Source organism: Passer montanus, unplaced genomic scaffold, assembly GCF_014805655.1.
Source record: "Passer montanus isolate IOZ18808 unplaced genomic scaffold, ASM1480565v1 scaffold21, whole genome shotgun sequence".
NCBI lineage: Eukaryota > Metazoa > Chordata > Aves > Passeriformes > Passeridae > Passer > Passer montanus.
The window spans coordinates 173,461-199,920 of NW_024366703.1; the positions used below are offsets into that span (position 1 = coordinate 173,461).

At 45.0% G+C, this 26,460-nt stretch overlaps 2 protein-coding genes across 2 annotated transcripts in view; one reads left to right on the top strand and one right to left on the bottom strand.

The window, feature by feature from the left end:
• Window positions 1-10,179, bottom strand: part of PIK3AP1 (phosphoinositide-3-kinase adaptor protein 1) — a 35,417-nt gene extending 25,238 nt beyond the window's left edge. Inside the window, exons 1-2 of the mRNA XM_039708733.1 lie at window positions 10,016-10,179; window positions 4,060-4,476 (exon numbers count right to left, since the gene is read on the bottom strand). Of these exons, the coding sequence (XP_039564667.1) occupies window positions 4,060-4,476; window positions 10,016-10,028 (430 nt within the window). The 5' untranslated portion in view covers window positions 10,029-10,179. The remainder of the gene's footprint in view (window positions 1-4,059; window positions 4,477-10,015) is intronic.
• A 3,753-nt stretch (window positions 10,180-13,932) lies between these two features.
• On the top strand, window positions 13,933-25,146 carry NOLC1 (nucleolar and coiled-body phosphoprotein 1). Its single transcript, XM_039709117.1, has 14 exons — window positions 13,933-14,068; window positions 14,286-14,341; window positions 14,410-14,531; window positions 15,598-15,713; window positions 16,491-16,632; window positions 17,138-17,244; window positions 17,919-18,069; window positions 18,591-18,731; window positions 19,122-19,211; window positions 20,505-20,651; window positions 20,874-21,434; window positions 22,230-22,342; window positions 22,729-22,809; window positions 23,055-25,146. The coding sequence occupies exons 1-14, from the start codon at window positions 13,958-13,960 to the stop codon at window positions 23,211-23,213; spliced, it is 2,097 nt and encodes a 698-aa protein (XP_039565051.1). The 5' UTR covers window positions 13,933-13,957; the 3' UTR covers window positions 23,214-25,146.
• Window positions 25,147-26,460: the final 1,314 nt, after the last annotated feature.

Here is a 26,460-nt window from a genome sequence, read left to right on the forward strand (position 1 = left end):
TCTTACTTTAAGCAAGTGTTTTAAAGCCTTGCAGTTCTCCTTAGCAGATACCTAGAATAATTCTTAGACCATAAAGCAACCTGTGAGAAGATTGTCAGAACCACAAGCCACAGAGAAATACGTTTAGTATTTACAAGGTGCATAAAGACTATAATAGCCCGAAGTTCTTAACCACAACAGTTTCTGTCCTTTACTATTTCTGGACTATCATTTCATTATCTCTATTTAGAAAGTTAGTACGCACCTATGCTAGCACTGCTTGAATTTTATAATGCCATGAAAGAAAACCCATGAGGTATTGCTTTTTATGTAAATAAACTGGGACTTGATGAAACACCTTGATGACAAGTAATTAATCAATCCTGCAGCTGGGAAGATTATTTTAACTTCTTGATCCCATATGCTACAGATGGATAAGAACATCCATACCTTTCTCTCAGAGAACTCTCAGTATCACATGGGGGCTTAGTTAAGGTTTCTCCAATTGCTTTAACTCTCTGAAGTTTCTGACTTTCCAGCATCAGTCATGTATACCCATGCCTGGAGAGGCATGTGACCAGCATGTTCTCTCAACCTGAACTCCTGTGCAAGAGCGTCACAGTTCCTCTTCTTGACAGGCAGTGAGAACCAGCCAGGCTGCCGAGCTCCCATGTAACAAAGAGGGCTCTCATTTGCACCCAGAGGGCTGACTAATAGCTCACCCGCTCCTCTTCAATGAGCAGGGTCAAAGAACCACATCTTATGTTTAAACAAGATAGAACAGAGAAAAATAGTTTTAAGAATTCATTCAATTTTACCCCTTCAAAGAGGGGGGAGAGAGAACTGCATGCTACCACCTCACATCTTCAAGGCCACTTCAATAAGCTGGCAGAAGTCAATGTTGGGTGCAATTAGCTGAGATAGAAGTACTTGAAACATATTCCTCCACAGAGCACTGAGACTGGAGAAATAAACACATGATAGCTCATGCCAAACTTTAAAATACATTGTGAATTTAGGTGTCTAGCTGTAAATGGCAACTATTAGCAAAAGTAAATAAATAATCAAATAATTACAGAAACATAAAGATGTAGGGAATCTCACATGTACTACAACTTCACCTATCTGGGTTGAGAAACAGTTGAGCACATCTGTCTAACATGACCTTAAATTCTAAGTAGCTATTCCAAGGTTTACCTTTACAGCTTAAGTCCAGCATGGGACCATAAAGATGATTAAGGAACCATAGCATCTTTCATAAGAGGAGAGGCTGCAAGAGCTGGAACTCTTCAGCCTGCAGAAAAGAAGACTAGGAGAATGTTACACTTTCATAAGAGGAGAGGCTGCAAGAGCTGGAACTCTTCAGCCTGCAGAAGACTCAGGAGAATATTATATGGACAAGATAGGAAAAAATGAAAGAGGGAGCCAGACTTCTCCATAGTGCTCACTGACAGGAAAAGAGGCAAGACGCACAAACGAAAATGCATGAAGTTCCATCTGAACACAAGAAAACATTTTGTTACTCTTGAGGTGGTCAAACATTGGAACAGGTTGCTCAGAGAGGCTGTGAAGTCCTGCAGACTCTCCACCTGCAGAGACATTCAAAACCCAACTGGAAATAGTCTTGGGCAACCTGCTTTATCTAACCGTGCTTGGGCAGAAAGTTTAGATGATCTCAAGAGGTCCCTTCCAACCTGAATGATATGCTCTCAAGTTTCATCTGTGGTTTCATCAGTGCAACAGAAGAAAGCCAGGAATTTAATTCAATTCAATTCCTTGACACAAACAGGAGGAAGAATTATACATCTTATGTGGTTCTTCTTATGCCATTTCCCTCCCAAAAAAGCTTACTGCCTTGGCCTCTGACATCTCTTAATGAGCCCCTCTGAAGGTAGAGTAACATTTCAGCTCTTCCAGACCTACAAAGATTTAAAAAAAAGTTCTCAAGGCCAGATAAAGGTTTCCTCATTTCTGAATTCATACTAAACTAATAAAAATTAAAATAGGTTTCACCATGTGATGTCTTGGGGTGTCATAGTCCCATGATGCCCTAAACAAACCACAGCCAACAGCTGTGATAGAGGCAACAGCGCAGCCTGCACAGGGCCAGTGTGCAGCCTCTGGAAAAGAATTTGCCCTCACTGCATCCTGTAGCCCTGCACCATGCCTCACTAGCTCAGGATTCAGCAGTTTGGAAGCTGAAGCTGAGTCATTTAGCACCAGGCCTAGTTTTGACACTGCTATTAGAAGTACAGGTGAGTGCATGTGAAGAGAAGTACTTCCCAGAGGAAGACACCCAGACCCAAACAATTTCAAATATGGTCATGAACTTTCTCTGCTAAGCGCTGTAAGAATTAAGGGCTACCTTAATCAGAAAAAAAATCTTAACTAAGACCAGAGCAGAGGCTGCATTTCTCTGTGGGAGAGATATTTTAAGTTACTCTCATGCTGCAACCAAATAATACAGCAGATTTTTTTTTATCAGTCAAGAAGAAAGTTTTCACAGTTTCACCCAAAAAAGGAACTATGTACACCTGGGGCTGTCTTCAGGGGAAGCATCAGAACATTTGCATTTGAGGCCATTCACAGAACTTGTATAGAATCACACAATAGAAGAGGTCACAGAGTAATTTTTTCCCCACACAGAAGTAGGATCTGATACATTAATCCAAATACTTTGGCCATGAAAGCAGCCCATGTTAAAGGGGTTCTTCCTTCACAAGAATCACAGTGACAGCAGATGGCTCACCTTTGCAACTGCTCTGATGTGCACAAACCAAAAACTTGACATGGCATGCAGGTGACAGCCACATCAGCTATGACTGCCATAACAGTAACGAAAGAACAGAAATTCCGAATCTTTGTGTACCAAACTATCTGGAACATGTTACAGCAGATTCCACAGCAAAAGAGTTTAGTTTTATCTCATTTTTTTCTCCCAGTCAAGTATTTTCTAGATACGCTGGAGTCAGTTTGAGATCAAGGCATGCTTATTAAAGGGAGAAAACAGAAAATAAACTGATTTTTTTTGTTATGTAGAAACAGCGATAAAAATCCAAAGCACAAACTCTCTTTCAAAACACCTACATAACACCAAAGCACAGTTTGTTTCAGCACATGCTAACTTGTGGCACAGATGGAGAAGGACTTTAGCTCCAACTGCGGGACATCAGACTCCAGAGCCTTTATGCACACAACACTAGACACACTGCCTAACTTAAGCCATGGAATAGAGATAAATCTTAAGCCAAGATGCAACCACAGGATTCCAGTCTTGCTGAGGCTGACAAAGAACAGTATAACCCTACCTATGGCAATGTCAAAAATATCCAGACCAGCACGACTGGAGAGAGCTCTCCACCTTCATTTCAACAGAAACGATGAGAAAGGAATTCTACACGCTCTTCTAGAGTTTAGGAAAATATGGAATCAATTAAAACTCAGTACATTGGGCTTGTGTGATCTCCAGCTCTTAATACTTCTGTGCTACTAAGTCCTCTGCATTAGTTACAAGGGGATCACCTTCAGATTGGCTGGGTTATTTTTAAGGCCATCAGTGCAATTCTTTAATTAATCTCTGCCTTCTCATCATAGGTAACAAAGTGAACTGTATGGTATGGTTACATCCTCTCTAGCCCAGTGCTAGAGAATACATACTAGATTTATTATGGTTCTGGTATGACAGAAACAAGCCTGAAGAAAAAGATAATTCTTTTCCCTAAAATAAATAAATTACCATTTTCCATTGATTTTGTTCAATAAACTGCAGAGTACAATATTTACAGGCAGAATTTTAAATATAGAAAGTTTTCATCTTCAATTTGCTTCAAAAGTAGCCACCCAAGACAACCTCAAATTCAGAAGTTCTCTCTGAGTTGCTGGTCATTTCTTCTGAATTAGGGACCAACCAATAAGGGATAGAAAAATTTGCTTGCATAACTTTCTTGTTTACAAGGGTTGGACAATTCGCCTTCGTTTGCTCTTTAAGTAAAGCAGATCACCAGTGTAAAAATAAGAATAAACAGCACCATGTATCTCCTTCCTCACACAAGAAATCACAGCTCCTAGCTATGGTCTTACCTTCTGAAATAGCCTTCTCAACAGCTGCAAGGTAAGCATCAGGCTCATCATCATTTGTGAGTTCTTGCCACTGAGCCCAGTCCTTGAAAAAGGTCAAATAGTCATCACAGTCCGTAACACCACAGAACAGCTTGACTACTTTGCACGGGGGCCATAAAGCTTCCTGAAGGCTCTGCAGGATGTGAGGAACGTAAAAACTCTGCACCAACCCAGCAGAAAGCAAAAGGACGATACTCCGACTTCTGCTGAACAGGTCCAGCTCCTGGTGGGAGATGGCAGAGTCGTCTTCCAGCTGGTAGCTCAGAATCCGATGCTTTCGAACTCGCCAAGTAAAGAGGAAGAGGTTCTGGAGGTACTGACACCATTCAGCAGCGTCACTTGCATACACAATCAGCACATCGTATTCTCCAGGGGCTCCTGTACAGGTGCAAGATGATCACAAGAAAAAGCATTAAATTCAAACCATGAGCTCACCCACTGCTTTGCAGCAAAAAACCCCCACAGCACTGTCTCTAAATCCTGTCAGAAACTACAAAGCATTTCAAAAGAACAGTAGTTCTATCCAAAGTGAGGGGTTCACAGCCACAAAGCAATTCTAAGGGTGAATGAACTCCTACTTGCATCTACTCCACTGAATTTAAGTAGTTTTTTCATTCTTAAAAATGAAAAAAATTAAAATGCTCTTCCTATAAAGGAGAGCATTTGCTATGTAGTTTCAAGTGAAACAAACTACACAGAGATTTACAGATTTAAAGCATTCTGATAAGGGAAAAAAAGCCACAAAAACCAGACCTTCAAAACAAACTAGCTTGAAAAGGGGAGTTTATGCTCACATGAAAGTTAAAATCATTTTAGGCAATTATATGGTCTCTGAAACACAACTGTAGATCATTACATGCCCAAGCAGATACCAAACAGCACACCTAAAATAACAAACGAGGCCACACCACGCTTACAGGAAGTCACTATGGCCCCCGTGGTGTTAGATATTTGCTCTCATTGCAGCAGAAAACAAACTGCCTGAGAAGTATGCATGCAGCTAAGGGAACATCAGCCCCAGTGTTTGCACCACAGCCACTCTGTTGTTCAGGCTTCAGACATTTCACAAGGCTGTGTTAGAGTCCTTCCTCAACACTGTCATTGAAAGCTTTCCCAACAATTTTTGGAGTGACAAACACTCTCTTCAGAAGGAAAGAACTAATACAACAGTGGTGACCATAAGACAGCCCAAAATACACTCACCAAAGTTGACTTCTCCCATAATTCTCTAGAGACAGCTTCTACCTACAGACTCAAGCATTTCAGTGCTCTGGCACAAAAGCACTTAAAAATGTTAACAGCTTGCTAAGAGTAGATGGAAATTGAACCAGTGTGACATGATGCAGTGCTCTCCCACCAAGCTCAAGGAAGCTTTTAAGTCTAAATTTAAATTTTTCTATTTACCTGTGAAGTAGTTTACTAAAAATTGAAGTTTACCACTCGGGTCCATGGTAAAATTCAGAGCTGAGCATTTAAAATCTTATTAACAAATTGTCTTCTAATTCCAGTTTGACTCTTTAGAAGTGTCAACTTTTTTAACCCATCTCCATCATGACACACAAGCAAAGGCAAATTTTTCCAATTAAAGCAGAGAACATTGGCTAAAATTTGGCAGCCAAAAAGAGGAGCTTCAGAGTGAGTTTACCAGAAGACGACAGTTTTGCAGCCACCTTAGAAATATTCAAGCAAAATTGCACAGCCTCCAAAGACTTTATTCTATCACCTTCCCCAGAACATTCATTATGAAATTAAAGCAGAAGGGAAGTCTAGGCTGAGGGACCCCAGCCTTAAACTATACAATTAGCAGCTTTAAACTGTAGTTCAGCAGAAATGATATGATTGAGAAGAATGGAGATGTGCTCAATGCCTGACCAATTACAGCCACCTGCATAAATAAGGCAGGCTGTAAGGAAGCAGTGAAAGGATAATACCCTAGCTATGGAGAACATGGGCAGTGCAGTGCTGACATAGTCACTAGGACAGCTGCATGTTTGTGAGTGAATAGAGCTCTTGAACCACAGATGGAGGCTTGTAGGAGACAACATTCCCAAAGGAGAGGATCCAGCAAACCCAAAGTGGAGTCCTCGGGACGCAAAACCTTGGGACCTTTAACCTAAGAGTGCAGAACTGCTGTGAAAAAAGACGGCTTTCACATCAGTGAGCACACCACCATTGCCAAAATATCACTGATGGTGGCTGAACACCACCTGGCAAAGACACCAGAATTACATGAGCAAAAACATGAAAAACAAGCAGAATTCAAGTTTTATTCTAGAAAGAGAGATGTACCACAGACTTCTGCTTCCACTGCCCTGGGCTGATTTACATGCAGAACAGTGGGAAAGGACAGCACAACTGTCTGCTGAGAATGGAGCCCACGCGTTGCACCACGGCCAGATAAGCCCAGCCTCAACAGATGAGGAGACCACACAATGACCCTCTGAGGTGTGCCCAAAGTTTTTGAAGTCCTACCCTGGTGCTCTCTGGCAGCAGCCCCACCTCCAGTCTCTGGAAAAATAAGTAGTAGCCTCCCGGGCACTTTAACATTCTATAAAATGGAACAACTAATCCTGTCATTCACTTTTAGGAAGCACACAGCTTCCACAACTACACTTGTGAGCCAACAGGCCCTTCTTCGGGTTTTCAATGGAAGTAAGCAGCTGTGCTTGGATTCAGAGAGGAAGAGCCATTGACTTTAAACATGCCTCGCACTGCAGGGGCACTAAGTATCCAACAATCCCTCCCTGCTCTCCTATGCAGATAAAGGATGCAAACTGGACAGACTCATGGCGAATTTCCTGCCAGAGCAGTGCAACCTTTGCATCCAGCAGGAGGGAACTTCATCTGGTGTTTAGAAAAGGCATTGATTTCCTAGCTAGCACTGCTCTACAAGAACACCATTCCCCTTAACAGAGCTGTACCAGCTCTCCTCAGGCCTTCTTCCCTCAGCTCCTCCAGCCTTTTACACACAATCAATAAACTGAGGAACAACACTCCTAAAACGAGAACTGAGAAATAAAATTACTGACTCCACTAAAGCCAAAGTATCACCCTATGTTCATAAGCAAAAATACTGGAAGTAGGTCTTGCAGAGATAAATAAGCCTAAGTCAGCATGGGGACTGTTTAAAAAAAACCCCAAAAATCTAGAAATAACTTCAATTGCAACATTCTCTTTTAAAAGAAGAATGACACAGGACTCTCCTTCCTGGATCATGCTATTATTTGTTTAACCAAATAGCTGCCTTTGCAGCACTAACTACTGTCCAGTCCTCAGAAAAGAGTGTAAAAAGAATACAGAACATTTCAGGGAGTTTTTTCACAATTCTTCAAACATCAGAAAAACTCACAGAGCACAGCTCAAAATATAATGTATACTCTGCCTATTGTAAGCATATATGGAAATCCTTTGGTGAACACCAAACATTTTATTTCCTTAAACCCTACCCTTAGATAGATGGTTTGACAATGCTTTTGACAGGTTGGTTTTGGAAAAGTCTTCAATTAAAGGAAGAAATATATGAACACTATATACAACAGCAAAATGAAGAAAAAGGGTTGGCTGGCACAAGTCTATCTTTCAAGAATTCTTTCACACTCTCAAGTGTGATCTAGTTTAAACTTTAACAGTACCTTGTTACTGGATTCCTAAGCTTAGAGCACTAAAATACTTTGGCCTCTGTTTACAAAATATCAGCACTATTAACAATACTGCAGGGCACGTTCATCTACTTCCTAGAAAATCATAAAGGTGCAGTTCTGTTGCAGTTTGCAATAATAAATATAACCTTTGGAATGCTTTCCAGCTGTAACTGCCTCTCCAGTGTTCAGCTGCACACTTCACTACACAGCAATGATAACAGACTGATGAGATTACAAACCAGTACCAAAGAAATGCCTAAGATCTATAATTGAAGTGTAAGCCCCACAAATTAAACAGCACAAACGACATGATACAAAGCTTTCCCTAGCTCACAAACTGCACATGGAAGAGGATGAAACAGTTCAGTAAAAATCACACACGCTCATGGCAAGCATATGGAAGTATGCATGACCATGTCATGTCTTCACAGTCTCTCTCTGAGAAGCAAACAAATCAGGCACATCCCCAAACTATGTCTGCAAGTCTTGAGGGTGATAATCTTTAGGCTCAGCCCACACATGTGATAGTGGTTTATGGCCGTATCATAAGGTTCTGATTACCACTGAAATAGCTTAACAATACTGTGGGAAGCTGGAATATCAGCTCTGGGTAAGACTACATCTTACATTATCAACTGTTGTTATCTATTGGTTCATTCCCTAAGGCAAAAGGTTTGACCCATTTTCAATTTACAGATCATAAAATTTTCTATTGTACTTGTGGGCCCCATAAAGAATATTCAGGGCTTATAGTAATACACAGCTTTTATGTGTCAGCTTTCACATACCTCTCATAAGTGGATCATGACTTCTCATTGTCCACAGATCAGGTAAAAAACTGAGATTAAATCCTTCACTCCAACTCAGAGGATCATATGCAGTGGCAAACAATTTATCTTCATCTGCTTGAAAAAAATCTATCTCCAATTCTGACTACATAATGTAACCTGTTCCAGTGTGTTTTGTGATTCATGTGTATGGAGGATACAGAAGTAATGCTGTTCAAAATAACAATCCTTGATAGATGGAAATTCACTCCTCATGAAATATAATTGTCTATGATGTAAAGGAAACACAACTCAAAGTGTCTTAATAATAAAATTCTTAAAAGAGAGAGCACTTTCAGGAAGTGATAGAAACTGCTGGTGGGCCATTAAGAAATGTCCTCTGCACCTTCCACATTTCAGTATGTGAAGTGTGTGTGTTTAAGTGATGTATGATGAAACAAATGCATTCTCTGCATGCATGGAACGCACAGTAAGAGTGATCACATGAGACTTCTTACCTCAACTGGCATAGAAAATCTTCACTTTAAATAAAATGCTGCAAACAAGCAAGAGGAAATAGCAGAATCAAAGCAGATAAAATTTCTGCAAACCAAACTTCAAAGAGAGGAACGAGAGATTTGCATTACGATACGTTAATCTAAAGTTGTTCTCTTTTTAAGGGTCTCTGTGAAATCACCTTCTGTTTATAAGGAGAAAAGTAGTTTTGCCCACAAGTCTCCTGAGGCCTCCGTTTGGCTTATTTTTACCTCACAAGGAGATATGCGTCAATGAAACGCAAATGTTACTTCACACCCTGAGAATGGCACGTTTTTTCCTTTTTTAGATAAAACCCATACACTTCCCTGCAAAGAGAGGAACTTGCAAACTGGGCATTAGCAAGACTTACACAACACTGGCTGAACCCCTCTTCCCCTTGAGTTTGCAGCTCTTATTCTAGGTAGTTTTACCTGCACATACGTGACCTAAAACACTTTGAATTACGGCAAACTAGCTCAGCTTGGGATCTGTGCCACTGTGGCAAAGGGCACCGAGGCATACCTCCAAAAGCAAGTGGTGCTGAAGAATAAAGCCGTATTTAGGAAAAACTGGCTTCTCTATAAAACATCACAGAAAAACATGCAAGTAGTAAAGGCGGACAGGAGCAAATTACTCTACAGAACGCCTTCCCTCAGAGCTCGCTGACCTGCCAAACCGAAATGCACTTCAGACGCCGGAAAGCTCTGCTCCTGAACTCCAGACAAGTGAAGCAAGGCGAGCTACAAAGCGCCGCAGCCCGGCTACGAGCAAAGGAGGCACCGTGGCTCTGCAGAGCGCCAGCGGTCCCTGCCCGGGGCGCGGTGCCCCCTTCCCCTCTGCCGGCAGCGCAGCGGCACCGCCCCGCGGGGGAGCGGCCAGGGCTGCGCTGCGCTCCGCTGGCCGGCACCGAGAGCCGCGGCCCGCCGGAGCACGACGGGCGGAGAAGCCCCGCCGCTTCCCCGCGGCACCTACCGGGGGCCGCCATGGTCCGGGGCTGGGGCCGCTCCCCTTCGCTCACATCGGCGGCGCAGCAAGGCGGTGCATCCCCCGCGCTGTCCCTCGCTCCCGGCACGGCACAGGACACGGCACCGGCTCCTCCCGGCCCCGCCTCCCGCCCGCTGCAGAGCCGGGCACGGGGCTGCCCCTGCCCGGCCGCGCTTCGCCTTTCCGGGACGCGGCGGGACTCTGCCCCCAGGAGGGAAACCGCCTTTTCCAGCTGGCTCAAATCACACGTCCCCTAGGTGGCCGAGGAAACAGCGCTACTGCGAGGAAAAGTTGTGTTACAGTAACACAGCGGTCTCGAGAAACCTGGAGCAACAGTTGAGGAAAAGAACAAGCGATACCTGCTTTATACTCATCCCTAACTGAGGTTTTGTCATGTCTTCTTTGAGCAAGGAAAACTCCTAGGGAGACGTCAAGTCGCTCCCTACAGAATGAAGTAGCTCGATGTTCTGTGTTTTCATCGAGAAGATGCTGTCTTTCAAATGAAATTTACCAGTTTCTGTAAGACTACGCTCATGTTTGAGTACAGAGCCAATAAGCAGCAGAAGGACACCGTTATTGTTGAGAGAGTAGGACACATCTTACTAATTGTGTCACTGAAGACAAAGCAACAGATTCTGCCTAAATTATTCAGCCTATTCCTTTGCAAACTTTGAAAAAACACTTGTAACCAGTGAGATCTTTGATGATGCACTTCAGCACAGCAAAAGCAGAGCCCTTACAGTCTGGCTTCACAGTCGAGGCAGTCATTCCCAAGCAGTCAGTGGACATTCTGTATGCAGCTTAACATCACTGCTAACGTTAGAACAGAGGTGGTTACAAGCAGAAAGGAACCAATTATTTTCCACTAATCAACTCTTATCTCAGAAGTTAGTCAAACTCTCTTGTTAACTGCAAATCTTTCTTTACTCAAAACCTACTTTAAGCTTACAAACTCTGTGCCACTGCCTGTCTTCCAAAACCAAGGTGTTTGTTCTCTCAATAGGGAAGTACCAGGACAAAAAGCACTTCCTGATGATAAAGCCTTATGAGTAACTCCAGGTATGCAAAGAAGAAGCCATAACTTCCCCCCTAAATCATCCCAAAAATATACACTAGAATAAAGAACACACAGACACTGGGGAAGTGTGCAAATACAGAACCAACTTGGGATTTATGTGAAAGACAAAAGTTAACTAGTTGGAAACAAGAATCTTTAAGCAAATTATTTTACTATTATGGAACAGCAAGTATATATTAAGAACTATTTCAACAGATAGATAACCACATGTATGACTTGATGACTCTTCCACATTATTTCCCTTGTTAAGCTGTGTATCTTCTAACTTCCAGTACAAAAAGTTAAAAACAAAAACAAAACAATAAAAAAAAAAGAGAGAGAGAGAGGAAATAGAGGGAGCATTTCATCCTACCACCTTACCCAAAATTGACTGTACAAGTCTTTTCTCACTTCAGTTCACTGCAGGATATGAACACAGCTGCATCTGCAGCATTATTCTCGAGGGTCTGTCTTATCCTTGTCCAAAGAAAAGAAATAGATTGATCTTTCTGGAGCCAATGCTTTTTTGCCAAGCACTTACAAGTAGTAACAAGGAAATGACTGAGTACATGTTTGAATACTAATGCAATCTCTCTTCACTTTTTCTTGGTCACAGAAAGAGTGAAAAGCCAGACACCTCTCATGGAAATGTTCTCCTCAGGGATGAGCTGGGGAATGAGAGGCTGGAGAGCAGAGCTGCAGAAACAGACCCGGGGTCCTGGCCAATGCCAGGCTGAACATCAGCCAGCAGTGCCCTGGCAGCAGGAGGGCCAAGCCTGTCCTGAGGGCTCAGGACAGCATGGCCTGCCAGGCAAGGGAAGGGATTGTCCCACTGTGCTCTAACTGGGGCCTCCTCACCTCGAGTGCTGGGGGCAGTTTAGTCACTGTAATATTAAAAAGATCCCATGCATAGCTCTCCCTGCAGCCTTAACAAGAGACATGGCAGCCAAGGGCAGGACTGAAACGACTTATGAGGAATAGGTGAGGGGAACAAAGGAATTCACAATGGGAAGAAAAATCTGTTGAATTTTCTTGCCTTTTAGATCCCAGGATCTCCCACTACTGTCTTGGGGAAATGCAAGGCTTTCCCTGGCAGGTCAGCTGCAGGCACAACACAGGGGAGCACACCCAGAGAGACACACACCTGTGAAGAGAAGCTGCCACAGAGCACAGGGAACAAGACCTAACTGGCAAAGGCCAGGCAGGAGAGGGGGATACTTATTAACCAGAGGAGAAGCAAAGTGAGCCAGTGAAGCAAAGACAGTAATTTCCCTGGCTCCTCACAGCAGTTACTTCACACAGCAGGGCTTAAAGTAACCACAGTTTACCAGTAAAAGCTGTTCCTTTCCAATGTAGGCAAAAGCACAAAAGTTTGCTGAGTTTGCAGATGAAGCTTGCAGTTGTAGGTTACTGTAGAGGGAAGCTACAAAAACTAGCAAATATTAGTTCCTGCAAACAGTTTCCTTTCTGCAACACAGTCCCATGTTATTCCATACATAAGAGGGGCAGGGCATCCCAAAAACAAGTAAACATATCTAACCTGGCCTCAGTTGAACACCCCTTTTCTGCTACACAGGCTACAGCACCTGTACAAAATGACAGAACCTTACAGTACACAATACCACCAGAGCTGACTTCTACTTCCCCACGAGTGCAAACATGGAGCCTTCCAGAAGCACCAGCAATGCTTTGCTGAGAACAGAGCCCACCCAACTGTGTGCTCATTAGGCACTGGGGCAAGAACACCCACACAGCACAGAACAGCAGTATTTGGAAATAGCTAAGTGCAGAGGGCTAGGTAGGAGAAATGTAAAAAGCAAAACTGCCTACCTACCACTGTTTTTTGACCCTGGTAGACCTAAATCTAGACTTTAAGCACAGGACTCTCTTGTTCCTTGTCCCACAACAAGCTTTATAGTACAATCTACTGAAGAAGAACAAGAAAAGTGCCATCCATCAAAAGGGCAGGAATAGAGAGCTACATCCTGCAGAGCAAACCTGGAGCATTACAGCAAAAAAAAACTTCCCTTGGAAAAGTAACTAAAGCCACAGCAATACACAACAGGTGAATAAAATCTCATCCTCATCAGGGCTGTGAGTACACTAACACAGTAAGCTTGTCCTGCTCAGTCTCAACTGGGGCTTCCACAACCACCCTTTTGCATAGGTCCAAAGCTCCATTCAAGGTCAGGTCCGGGTCTTCAGCACTTACTTGAGCTATGCCTGTTCCATACCCTATCTCCCGCCTTAAGCCCTTCAAGTCTAAATTCTAGATAGCCTTGTCTCAAATGGCTTTCTGTCTCTTGCAGGTTGCTGCTTTAGGATCATGGTGTTACTTTTACCACCTCCCTTTGCTCCTGTACGGATTTAGCAGGAGCACTCAGTAAGTTCCTGCATGGGTTCAGTGTTTCACAGCCCACCTTTCCCGAGTGCCGGGGGACGCCCTCAGCAGCACCGAGCTCTGCCGGCCGTGCCGTGCCGGGCCGTGCCGCGCCGCTGAGGGCCCTGCCAGCGCCCAGGCTGCCACAGCTCCCGGCTCCTCCTCCCCCCAGAGCAACCCAACTCTGCCCTGCAGCCTTCCCCGGCACTCTCGGTGGTTTAAAACGGATTACAAATAGGACTAAGCTGGTGAGGGCTAAGCGGACTGAAGTTTAATTCTTCCCGCTTGCAGAGCGGAGCGGGCACTGCCGGGTTCCCCGCCCCTGTCCTTGTGCAGCACAGGCGGCCGCTCGGCACGGCCGCGGAGCCTCCCGGCCATCTCCTCACGCCGCCCGCGCCCCGGGGCGGGGCCGCGCCGGCGGCGCGCGCACGCAGCACGCACGCACGCACGCACGCAGGCGTTAGCGCGTGCGGCACGTGTCGGCGTGGGCATCATGGCGGAGCGGCGCGCGGTGCCCAGCGACCTGTTCCCCCTCGTGCTCGCGTTCCTGCGCGAGAGCGGCTGCCAGGGCGCCGCGCGCGCCTTCGCCAGGGAGGCCCCGGCGGTGAGCGGGACACGGGGCACGGGGGGCGGGACACACACGGGACACGGGGCACGGGGAGCGGGGCACACACGGGACACGGCGGGTGGGACACGGGGCACGGGGAGCGGGGCACACACGGGGCACGGCGGGTGGGACACGGGGAGCGGGGCACACGCGGGGGGCGGGGGCTCGCGCACCCGCCCGGTGCCCGTGGCTGACGCCGCCTCCCTCCCCTCAGAAGGAGCAGGACCCCAACGCGGCCTCCCTGCTGGACATCTTCACCTACTGGCTGCGGTAAGTGCCCCGCGCGGCCTGCCCCCGGCCGGCGTGCCCCGCAGCCCCGCTCAGCGCTTCTCCCGCAGGTCTCCGGAGGCCGGGAAGAGGAAGGCGGTCCCGAACGGCGCCCAGGCCAAGAGGAAGCCGCCCGCCAGCAGCGGTGACAGCTCCAGCGAGGAGGATGAGAAACCCCCGGCCAAGAAGCCTGGTAGGGCTGTGGTGCGGAGCGCGGGGGTGCTCGGCGTGGCCTCCCGCGTGCGTTTAGAGCTCGGCTTCAGTCGCTCTTTTAAGGTCTTTCAGCAGCTCTCAGGGGTTAGGATTGTATTGACTGCTCTCGGTTTTTTGGCCGGTCTTTTGCCCATGAGATGGAAGATAGGTTCGTTTTAGTTAAGGGTGATCTCTGTATTGTTAAGTTTGTGTCCCATGGAAGATTTTAGCCATTCCAGAGAAGTGCCAGGCCTCCGTACTCCCCTGCTGCTTGTGTGAGGTTGCTACTTTTTTCTTTAGAGCTTGAGTATTAGTACTACCAAAAAATACATCTCTGTGCTGCACTTCGCTATGTGGTGAGCTGTATTTTTCCATTTTATCTGAAACTGTTCTTGTATCTTTCATTAATCACTGTACACAAGGCTGTGTGTGTCTAACAGTAGATTTGCAGGAGGCAAAGAGTAAATGAGGAGAGGGAGAGACACAGAAAGAAAATTTGTCTTCAACTTGAGCCATCCTAAAGCTGAATTTGAACTTAGATCTGATTTTTATTTGATAAGGACAGTTGTAAATATAACATAAGACAAAACTATTTTTTTTTTTGCTCCACATTATTGAAAAGCAATCAGTAACCAGGAAGTGGATTTGGCCAAAACACATTTGGGTGTCTGGAACCTTAACAAGACATTGCAGTGGTTGTCTTTGCAAGCACCTGTCTGTACTTGTTCAGCAGGCTTCTTTAAGCTGGGAGGCATGCAGACCCAGCTAATACTGTCTCAGTTTGAGGGGTGCTCTTTCTTTTTGGGCTGTGCTTTTTGGTGGCAGAAATTGGTACTTAAATTTGTGTGTGGCAAAGATAAAGTCTAGAATGGTTTTATCTTTTTGCTTACCCATTTTGGAGCGGTCTGCCACACAGTGCTCAAGAAAGAAACTCAGTATTATGAACTTCAGTTGTGGTTTAGTGACCTTAATATATCCTTTAGCCCCAATACCCACTAGTGCAGGATATAGGTAAATGAAAATTGTCAATTAACTTGTCATCAATGTATGCTGTCCCTTATTTGCAGCTAAAGCTTCAGCTGTGCCCAAAGGAAAGGCAGCTCCTGCAGCCAAGACGGCAGAGAGCAGCAGTGAGGACTCCAGTGATGATTCAGACTCGGAGGAGGAGAAGAAGCCAGCAAAGGTTGGCTTTTCTTTCCAGCAGCTTTAACGTGTGTTTGACAGTGATGAATAATAGCAAATTTAACCAACAGGGTTGCATGGGATATTGGGCTCACTAGGCCTGGACTGTGAAGTGCCCGTGCTGCTGGAGATACAATGCAAAAATACATTTTTGTACTGCAATTTGGACAGGTCCCAGGAAAAATTAATTTTTTGTCCTGCACCCAATTTGTCTCATATCCAAGTCTGGTCCTTGCTTATCCTAAGACTGCCAGGGCTTACTTCCTTTGCAGAGAAAGATTCAGTACTATAAGTTTGATCTTTATCTATGTGTGTGTGTTTATGTAAAAAGAGAATCTTCTCTTTGCTTTTTCTCGCTGCAGTCATGGTCTTGAAGTGGAGGCAAGGAAGAATGATGTCAGGGGAGGAAGAGTGATAGCATTGTACACTAGAGGAGACCAGCTAGAGTTGCCCAGTCAGTATCTTCAGTCTTCAAGCTAGTGTAATCTGTAGAGTGAAGAGGACAGTGCCAGCCTCAGAGCTGCCCCATGTTAAGGAGGCAAAACTGAAGACTGATGTGCAAAGGAGGCTTCCAATGCATTTCTGGGAGGTTTTCTAGAGCAAAACTGTTATCCCAGGATTTTCAGACCCTGACCATTAAGCAGAGTGGTGTTTTCAAATCTAAATGGTAACTTCTGTGAAAGACAGTTGTTTCTACAGTCTGTGTATGTCTCCATCTTACTAGCCGTGTTTTCTTTTCGGGACTGAGGGTTGATCTGTTTTTCCTGCTGTTTTTTAGAAAGGTGCAAAACCTGTGGTGAAGCCAGCTGGAACCAAAATCCAGCCTCAGAAGAAAGCAGAGAGTTCCAGTTCTGACTCAAGCAGCTCGGATGAAGGAGCACCAAAGAAGCAACCACCAAAACCAGCAACACCTAAATCAGGTATCTGTTATTGTGTATCATGAGTAAAGTGCAAAATCAGGGGAGGAGTGCTGGGGGCTGTACCTACATGCAAAGACATATGTATTAACATAGCAGTTTGAAAATCTGCTTTCACTGCCATTCCACTGCCATTCCACTCCAGTCTAGTTTCTTCTGACACAGAGGTGTAGAACTGAATAAAACATCCGGTCCTGAGCACCACATTGTTTGAATAACTGTTTATAGATTGCTTTTGCTATTGTCTTCCCCTCAAAAAGCAGGGAAGATCTTTACTAAGCCTTTAGTTTTGGAACTTCCTATAAGGTAGAAGACACAGTTTCCAGAAAACCTTCTCTAAGGTTGCAGTAGGATAAGCCAACAGTTTTGCAGTACTACTGCAAGAGCAGTACTACTTAATCTGCTCTGTAGGCTTCTGTGGTTCTTTTTTCTCTGAGATACTCACTGCTCAATGTAGTTATCCAAACACAGCATGTTTTGCAATGTCCCTTTTTACTTCTCTCAAAAGGAGGTAAAGCTGCCCAGGCAGCCACCAAAGTTGTCAATGGAAAAGCAGCAAGCAGTAGCAGCAGCAGCAGTGAAGATTCTGATGAGGAAAAGGCTGCACCAAAAAAGGTAAATTAGACTATGAAAAATTTCATGGACAATGTAGAAGTCTAGTAACACTGGGTATTATCTTGCAGGCACAGACTACTGAGATGCTGTGCTCGACATACCTTACACCTGCTTCTCCTTCATATTGTGGGGTTGTGTATTCTTGTATCTCTCCTTTCTGCTTTCTTCCCTAATACCCCCTTACTACTTTCTCTGCTCCTTCCTTTACAGGAAAACATCTTGTGTCATAACCATATTGTGTCTCCATTATATAAAGTTGCTTTGGCCTGACTCTTTCATGTTTAGCTGTTTGAGTTTTCCACTAGCAAGTGTTGAAAAATGTTTTCTGCAACACAAAAATAATCATAGTTGTTTTTAATCGTGTGGTAGTTGCTAAATTTCAGTCAGTCCTCTGCACTTGGGTCCAGAGGAGCTCATCATTAGGGGTTCATGGAGCAGAAAACAACAGCAGAGGAGCTAGAAAGATAATGATTCTCATGTGCTTCTTAAAACTTGCATTTGAGAATCTCTGTTAATCTTTTTTCCTAGCAGAAAACAACAGCAGAGGAGCTAGAAAATCTTTTTTCCCTTGTCTTGAGAATTTGCTCTTAAGTGAGGCATGGAATTAAACAAGACCCAGTTGTGCCCACAAAATTTCTGAAATTTCCTTTTTAATGTATATTTCTTTTGATAAGGCTGTTCCCAAGAAATCACCCCTGCCAAAACCTGCAGCCACTCAGGCATGTCCAGGGAAAACCAAACGTGCCAAGAAAAGTTCCAGCAGTGAGGACTCATCTGACAGCTCAGATGATGAAAAGCCACCTGCAAAACAAAAGCCAAAATCTGGTGGGTAAAAAATACTAAATAGGTTTTTTTGTGAAGTATCCAGGGCTGTTCAGTTGCAATCCAGCTGATGGGCTAAATGGGTCTCTGCTCAATGTGGTATAATGTCTTTAGGCTTCCTGTAGAGAGCTAGTCTGAGTAGAGGGTCAATCATCCAAGGTCAGTCTGACTCTGACCAGAGAATTTGAGAAGGCAATAAATGAAAACAATGAAAAATTGGCATATCTGATTTTTTTTTCTGTAAAAGTTTGCTGACAAGCTCCTGTTCTTCTAAAAGTGCAGAGAAAACTTCTGCGGAGATGGTTGGGTCAGATGAACCCCAAGAGGAGAGTTAAACTCAGTAGAAACAAGGAGGTAGCAGTGGGATGGGTATGATCTTTCAAATTATAAGCTGGTGTTGGATTGTAGCTGCAGAAGGGGAATAAATGGAAGTGAATAGCAGAAGTGTTTTATTCTAATTACAGCAAACACCTTGTGCTGCTCATATTACCATGCAGGCATCTGAACAGTGTTTCTCTTCATAGGTCCATACAGTGCTGTACCACCTCCTCAAGGAACACAGGCAAAGAAGGGCCTTGCTAAAGCTCCTGCAAAAAAGGCTGAGAGCAGTGACTCTTCAGACAGTAGTGATGAGGCAGAGCAGGTGCCCTCAAAGGCAGAAGCAGGTATGTTGTGAGAAGGAGAGGCTGCAGGGGAAGTATTACATTGTGCCAAAAAGGGTTTTTTGCAAGGTCTTGGCTTCCTTGAAAAAGCCATTTATCTTAGCTCTATGTTGCTATTTGCTCTTCTGGAACCTTCTAATTTGAGGCATTCCAAACAACACTGTACAACTTGTAGATCTGAACTCTGGTCAGGTTGCATTTGCACATTTCTGTTTGAAAAGTCATTGGGATCTAGTTTAGTGAGAATAAGCCAAGTTCTTGCATGCCTTCCAGTAGGCTGGTTGAGGGGCTGGTGTACTGAGAATGGAGCTTTTTCACATCTGCTAAAGTTTGGATCTTGGGACAAAGGTTTGGTGTGGATGTGGCCTTTTAATTTTAAACTTGCTTTTGCAGGCAAAGCAGTAGTAGCTAAAACAACCCCTGCCCCCCAGAAGAAAGCTGTGACTAGTAAGAAGGCTGAATCCAGTTCTGACAGTGACTCAGGTAATTCAAGAAATGAAATCCTGATTCTTTTGTGTTAATATTTTTACTGGCCAAGTTGCTCCATAGTGGTGTATCTAACAGCCTTAGTGTAGAGCTTAAAAGCTTCAGAGTCTCCATGACTAGCAAGATATGAAATTAAAAAGCAGCAGCCTGCTATTCAGGGTGGAGCATGATCATGAGATAAGACTATTGGCAAGTGTAGAAAAGTCTCCATATTGCTGGATGGAAAGGGCAGGGAATCAGGCTTCTCACAGAAGTTTAATGGTTAAACTGTTCTTCAGCATCTGTGTCTTGAGATTTTTGGGGTTTGTTATTCCATTGTGTTTGGAGAAGTTTCTGAAATAAAAGTGTAATCACCATATGAAGTTCAAAATAGCTTTAGAAGATGACTTCCTTTGTCTGATGTGACCCTAGAAATGAGAGCAGTGTACTTTGTCTCTCTTGTCAACCAGGTCTGAGGTTTGGTGTTTCCCAGGTAAGTTCCCTATGTGCTACAATTTCCCTCTGAGTTCAAGGTGCTCCTGTGGCATATCTCAGCATCTCTGGTGGCATGGCAGGGTCTGGGTAGCAGCTGCCAGTCTGTCTGCAGACAGCTAGCCCTAGCACTAGGTTGTGTGACACTCCAGTGAGTGGCAGCTGTTCTGTGTTTTCTGGTTTTGTTACCTAGTTTCTCTCAGAATTGTCAAGTTTTTGGTTGCTGTTGCAACCAGCAATCAGAAATACTGGAATAGATCCGGTTTAGTATTCCAGATCCATGTAGCACAAACAAAGGTGTATTTGTACTCAAGAGTCTCCATTTTCAAACTGCTGCTATCTCATCTGTTAGAGGAATTAACTAAAATGAGATACTGTGCTGTTGCTGCCTCACTTTATATGCTTTGTCAACTTTATCTCTTAATTTTTTGTATGTTTTTTCTGATCCTTACCACACAGATTCTTTTTTCAATGTTTCCTCTCCCCAGGTTTGATGATACTGGTACTTTCTCTAAAGTTATTTATTCAGTACCTCTTCTCCTACATTATTCTCCAAATATTTACTTCCTTGTTCATGCGTTAGTGAACAACTTAAGCTGTTTCCACTTTCTCCCAACAAAGAAGATGGGTGGAAAAATGAATGCTGTCCCTTGACTGTTCAAGTGTTCATCAGATGCTTGCCAGTTAACTTGTGGCTCAGCCTTGAGCCACAAGCCATTTTGCTTTTCACTTACCCATAAATTACGTACATGTTACCACTAAAGTAACTTGCACATGAGGCCTGTTAACTTGAAGAACATTTTATTGATTTTTTTCTAGATTCTAGCTCTGAAGATGATAAAAAGAAGGCAGGGAATAAGCTCCCTGCTAAACAACCTGTGACAAAGAATACTTCCAAACCAGCAAAAGTAGTTGTCAAGCCTGGACAAGCAAAGAAAGACTCCAGTTCTTCCTCAGACAGCTCAGGTATTGGGGTGGGAGAGAAGGAGAATTTCTACATGCATGTTGTTCCCTCGTTCAGACCTTGCTGTTTCTGGGCAGGGTCTGGGGGTGCCACTGGACAGGAATACCCACTGCAACATGGTTTCATTGATGAAGGATACTGTGTGTCAACACCGAATCTGAATGTTAGCCTTGTGTTAAAGGAATGGGACTTAGCCTTGATTGCTCTTTTTCTTTCCATTCTAGATTCTGATAGTTCTGACAAGAAGGCAGCTCCTCTGAAGCCCACAACTAAAGCAGCAACCCCTGCAGCAAAGAAGTCACCAGCTGCCACAAAGAAAGCACAAAGTAGCTCTGATTCAGATAGCAGCTCCAGCAGTTCAGAGGATGAGAAGAAGAAGAAAGGCCCTCCAGCTAAACCAGCTGGTAAAGTGGCTAAGCCACTGTCCAAACCTTCTACTCCAGCTCCCAAAGCAGACACATCTGACTCTGATAGCTCAAGCAGTGAAGAAGAAAAGCCAGCAGGGAAACCAGCCACTAAATCTACAGGAGCAGCAAAAGCAACTGTGGGGAAGAAGGCAGCTGCTTCTAGTAGTAGCAGCAGCTCATCAGACAGTTCCAGTGAAGAGGATGGGAAGCCCAAAAAGGCAGTGAAGGTGGTGCAGAATGGATCTAAAGCCACTGCCTCCAGAGAGAAAGCAAAAGCATCTGCAGTAGCTGCAAACAACGTGAAGTCTAAGCCAGCTGGTGGCAGCAGTAGTAGCAGTGAAAGCAGCTCTGAAGAGGAGACTGGAAAAGTCAATGGAGGTATTAGCAGCAGTGTGGGAAGTGCAGTCAGGCAGTGTTACTGAGCTAAGCATGAATGAAAGAATTTCTGAAACAGTACTCATTCTAATCTTGGTGTGTTTGTGCTGTTGGGTGCAGTAGTAAGAGGGAAGGGCTGGTTTTGAATTTGGTGGGATCTGCTTTGTCTGCATTGCATGGTTGCTGACAGTGAAATTTGTGGTAATGTGAAGTACATTTCTGTGTAGTTGCTGCCAGTTGCCATCTGTGCATGCACAAGATTTAGTGACAGCAAAGCAGACTGCTGGAGGACCTTGTCCATGTGCAGTGGGACACCACAGTTGATGCCCTGGTGCACAATCTCAATCTTTAACCCTCCAGGAAGAAAAACTACTAGTGATGCACTAGTGATGTGCGCAGGTACATATATGAATCCAAAATCTGGCAAATTTTAGCTAACAGAACTCTCACTTTAACCCTCCAGGAAGAAAAACTACTAGTGATGCACTAGTGATGTGTGCAGGTACATATAGTATGAATCCAAAATCTCCAAATTTTGGCTAACAGAACTCTCGAGTATGCAAAATCATTCATATAGGGCTACCCTACTGCATAAAATTTTATCCATTAGGATAGGTTGGTGAGGTCCTTGCTGACTCAGAACTTGTTAGTGTCTGGTACAGCAGTCTGTTTTCTGAGTGAAGTAATGCATGCAGCAGTTCTCACACCTGTGTCAACATTGGGTTTGCTTTCTGGGGAACAGAAGCCTTTACTTTTCCCAATGCTGCCTTTAAAGTTCTGCTGCTGCACATCTAACAGGCACAGTCGGGAAGAAACAGAAGAGGGAAGATGTTGAGGAGCCAGAAACACCACACAGTAAAAAAGCAAAGATCAAAGCCAAAACGCCACACACAGTTCCCAAGGTGAAACGGGTGAGTGAGAGTGGACTGTGACAGCTGCTGAAGAGGCATCTCTGCCTTCTGAACAAGTAGGCTGGTTTGGGCTTTTTCTGCATGGTTGGGCCCACAGGATTATTTGTATTTTTACTGTATCCTTAAGTACTCTAACCTTGTCTGGAGAACCCTGGGGAGTGCACCTAATGTAATATCCTGGCAAAAGCTGATTTGATACACTTGCACAGGAGCACTCCTGAGCTGTCTGATCTGAAGTGGGGAAGGAATGATGAATCCGAGAAATACTTAAAGACTGAGGTGATGTGAGCAGGGTTCTGTATTTGCAGGGCAAGGAAGGAGGTTGTTACTAAAGGAACATTGTGTGTTTGTATGTGATTACTGTATCTCATTTGCTTTTCCAACAGCCCTCCTCTCCATTCCGCCGCGTAAGGGAAGAAGAGATTGAGGTGGATGCCCGTGTGGCTGATAACTCATTTGAAGCAAAGGTAGGGCTAGGTGGTGCCAGAGTGGTAACAATTGGTCTCTGGGAGTACATGACTGGAGAGCCTCGGTGTGCTGCTGGGGAGGGGTTTTGGTGAGACCTTCTTCCACCAGGAGGCGCCTGGAGAGTGGTATCAGCTCCTGTGTGAATGAGCTGGGCTTTGCTGGGTGTGGGAAAGTGCAGAGCATTGCCCTCACTCTCTTGGGTACTGACTTGAATTTCTTTTCCCACCCCCTTCATCCCTCACAGAAAGGAGCAGCTGGTGACTGGGGTGAGAAAGCTAACAACATCCTGAAATACACTAAAGGCAAATCCTTCCGTCACGAGAAAACAAAGAAGAAGCGAGGCAGCTACCGTGGGGGCACTATATCAACCCAAGTCAATTCTGTCAAGTTTGAAAGTGACTGAGAGTATTGGAGTTCATAAACCATCTGCTCACCAGAACACCTTGGCTGGGCATATGGGCATTATGGACATCAAGCCTGCCTGGAATGCTAACTCCCCATGCCCCTTGTGGGGCAGGCAGCTCCAGTGTAGGGATGTGGGAGAATGGTTGGATGTTTCCCCATTTTATTTCTAATTTTTAGTCTCCTAATTTGAAACCATCCTTAAGCTGGTGTTATTGGCACCACTAGGGTGACCGCCAAGACTTATATTTTCTACAGTCTTATTTTGAAAGGCTGGCAGTGATTTTTACTTTTGGTTTCCTGCCCGTGTAGTAGAAGAAAGAGAAATCATTGTCCTGTATTTTAACCTCCCATTTCTTTTTCAGCCAGTTTAACTCTCATACCTTTGAAAAGACAAGTATTGTCACTTGCCTCTGACTAGTTACTGTAAGAACACCAACTGATTTGAGCGCTCTGGCTGTACTCCCCAACCCCGCCTGACATTTCAAGTTAACCCTTGTAGTGTGACAGGGTTTGTTTTGTGGTTTCATCTTGCAATAAATACCTACTTTCCCCTTCCTTGCACTCCTGTGGAGGCCACTAACCAGAGTACTTGGAGAAGCAGTCTCTAAATATTGTTTAGTAGTTGAGTAACAGTACCAATTACAGTTGCAAGGTGGAGTCTGTTGTCAGAAAGACCAAGGTCTATAGTACTGCTGTGGCACTCTTAATAACACTTCCATTAGTGTAGCTGGGGAGTGAGGTTGTACACAAACTTGACTGCATGGGGGTTGTGAAGTTTCACTTGCTGGGAAGGGATAAGGAGACTGAGGAGATGAAGGCCTCTTAGCAAGAGGCAGAGGTGGGTAAGCAGTATTACTGTTTCAGAGGCTCTGGCTGCAGTGTGGCATTACTCCTTGTTCTGTCTGAACATAAAATGAGCCAGTTGACATTTACTGCCAGCAGTGTGAGCTGGAGCTTGTTAGGAGTCAAGGTGAATGTATCATTAATGCCTTAAATTTCTGAGTTGGATCACTTGGTCTTTGATCTGTTTTCCATCTGTTAAATCCTTCTTGAGAAGTAAAATGCCAGTTTCCCCCTAGCACTAGCACAAACCCTGGTGCTGTATGGTTTGAAGTACCAGCTACATGTGTATGTTCAGTATGGGCAGCCACAAAGAAGTTGAGAAACTTGCAGCCTAAACTGAGATTTCATGAGCAATTGACAGTATAATGGTGTACTGAGGGGTGGGCTTGCATTCACTCAGCTGTGTGACTGCTTCCTTACTTAGGTGCAGCTTGCATCTGGTAGAAAATACTCTCCCTCTGTTAGGTGGGTTAAGTTAACTAGTTTGAGGAGCAGGGGGTTGAGCCCACAACCAGCATGAGTTGAATAGTGGTAGTGCATGTTTGAGAAATGGAGTAGTGGGCTATGAGATGTGCTTACCCCATGTGATGAAACTGATAGCCACTGAGAGGTAGTGCAGAGCCTGATTTCCATGTTTCCATTCCCTCCCCAAAGGGTGCCAATGGGAAGAGCCTTGTTACAGGAAGCTGTGTTTGTGTGCAAAGCAGTGTCACCTAATTGAGGGTTAGGATGAGACTTGATGAGCCACCCCCACGTATGAATGGCAACTTTTTCCAGTGAGCATTTTTCAGGACTTCTCCCCCAAGCTTGCACAATCACTGGGGCCTGGATTCAAGGCTACAGTGCAAGGGGCCCAGGAGACCATGGTTATTACAAGAAAGTAAAGGTTAGAGGCCAAAGGAAGGTGGGAAGGGTATTTTCTGCATGGGGATTTTAACATCATCTTGTCACTTGCCCTCTTTTCTGTTTATCAGGAACTTACATTTGAAATTGTTTAAAACACTTTTATGATTTGAGGTTTTTAAAAAAGTATAAAATGTGAGAATTTAATGTGTTAAAAAATAAAGATTGCTGCCTTTGTAGTCTGAGTGGATCTGGTAGCTCAAGATAGGGATAGTGGGTGGGAAAAGGGAGGGTACCAGTGCTTGGGGGTAACAGCACTGTCTAAACATCTGCCTACAACTACCTCTTGTCATCTTACTTAAATGGTTGTGGACATGTAACAGACCTTCAGAAGCAAAAGGTGGCCTGTGCAGCTGGCTGGTGAGTGACTGAGAAATTTATGTAAGATGCTAGAAGCTTATATCAAAAACTGAGGCTGCACAGGTCCCTTCCCATCAGAATATCTCATCAGGGCTTCTCAGGTATTGCTGCCAAATCAGCTGTATAGCAGTTGGCCATATAAGCACCAGCATATAGGAAGAAGAAAGAATAGGCATAACTGAAAAACCCTCTATAGATGTGGTTAAAATAACTGATTTGTGTCCCCTTAGATTTCTTCTCTGTGTGCAAGGAAAATAAACTTACTGATAGGTGGGGCATTGTGGAGATCTTGAGTGCCATAATGCTCAATTTTACCCCTTGCACTGTGGTTCTCTGCAATGCTGCATCGTGTGCCTTGAGCTCTATGTTGCTCTGTAACCAACACTCTGACACAGCCTTCCACCTTGAATGTGATGCTGTAGGAGAAGTTGTAATGCTATCTGAAGTTCCAGCACAGGATGCAAAGAATCTCAGCCTTGCTGGAGATCAGCACCTGACTGAGCAAGTGCAACAAGTGTTGGGGTGGGAAGTGCTTTGTGAGTCTCTCAAAATGACACGCTTGACACTCCTGAGAAAAACTGGTCCTTTCACAAGATTTTGCAGCTGCCAGACGTATTTAGCCTACATCTCTGCTATACTGCTGTCCTGGTTGTAGGGGCCTGGTTTCCCTGTGCAACAGTGGTGCAGTTACAGCTGTTATTAGTGCTGGAACTGGACCAACAGGACATCCCCGTCTGGTGTGTGCTGGAACAGTGTCCCTCACATCCCGACTCCCTTGTGCACTGCCCTTTCCCTTTTGCTGTCCTGACTGTCGTGTTCCGATTGCCCTCCTCTCACGGGGGTTCATGCCCTGGGGGTGTCCGGGCCGCGGTCACTGGGGCGATGATCTGACGGCGATCACAGCACTGGCGGGGCCGGAGGCACAAGCTGCAGCGCTGCCCGTCGAGCTGCCGGGGCAGAGGGTGCGGCTCTGCGCCCACCGAGTCCCCTTCTCGCCCCGCCTTCGTGCCACAGCTCCGGGCTGGGCTCGGCTCGGCCCGGGGTGCGGCCCGTGGGCCGGGGCTGCGCCGCCCGGCCCCACCTGCGCCCGCCGGCTTGAAAGGGGAAGGCGGGCGGGTGGCGGCCGCATCCCTCCCTTC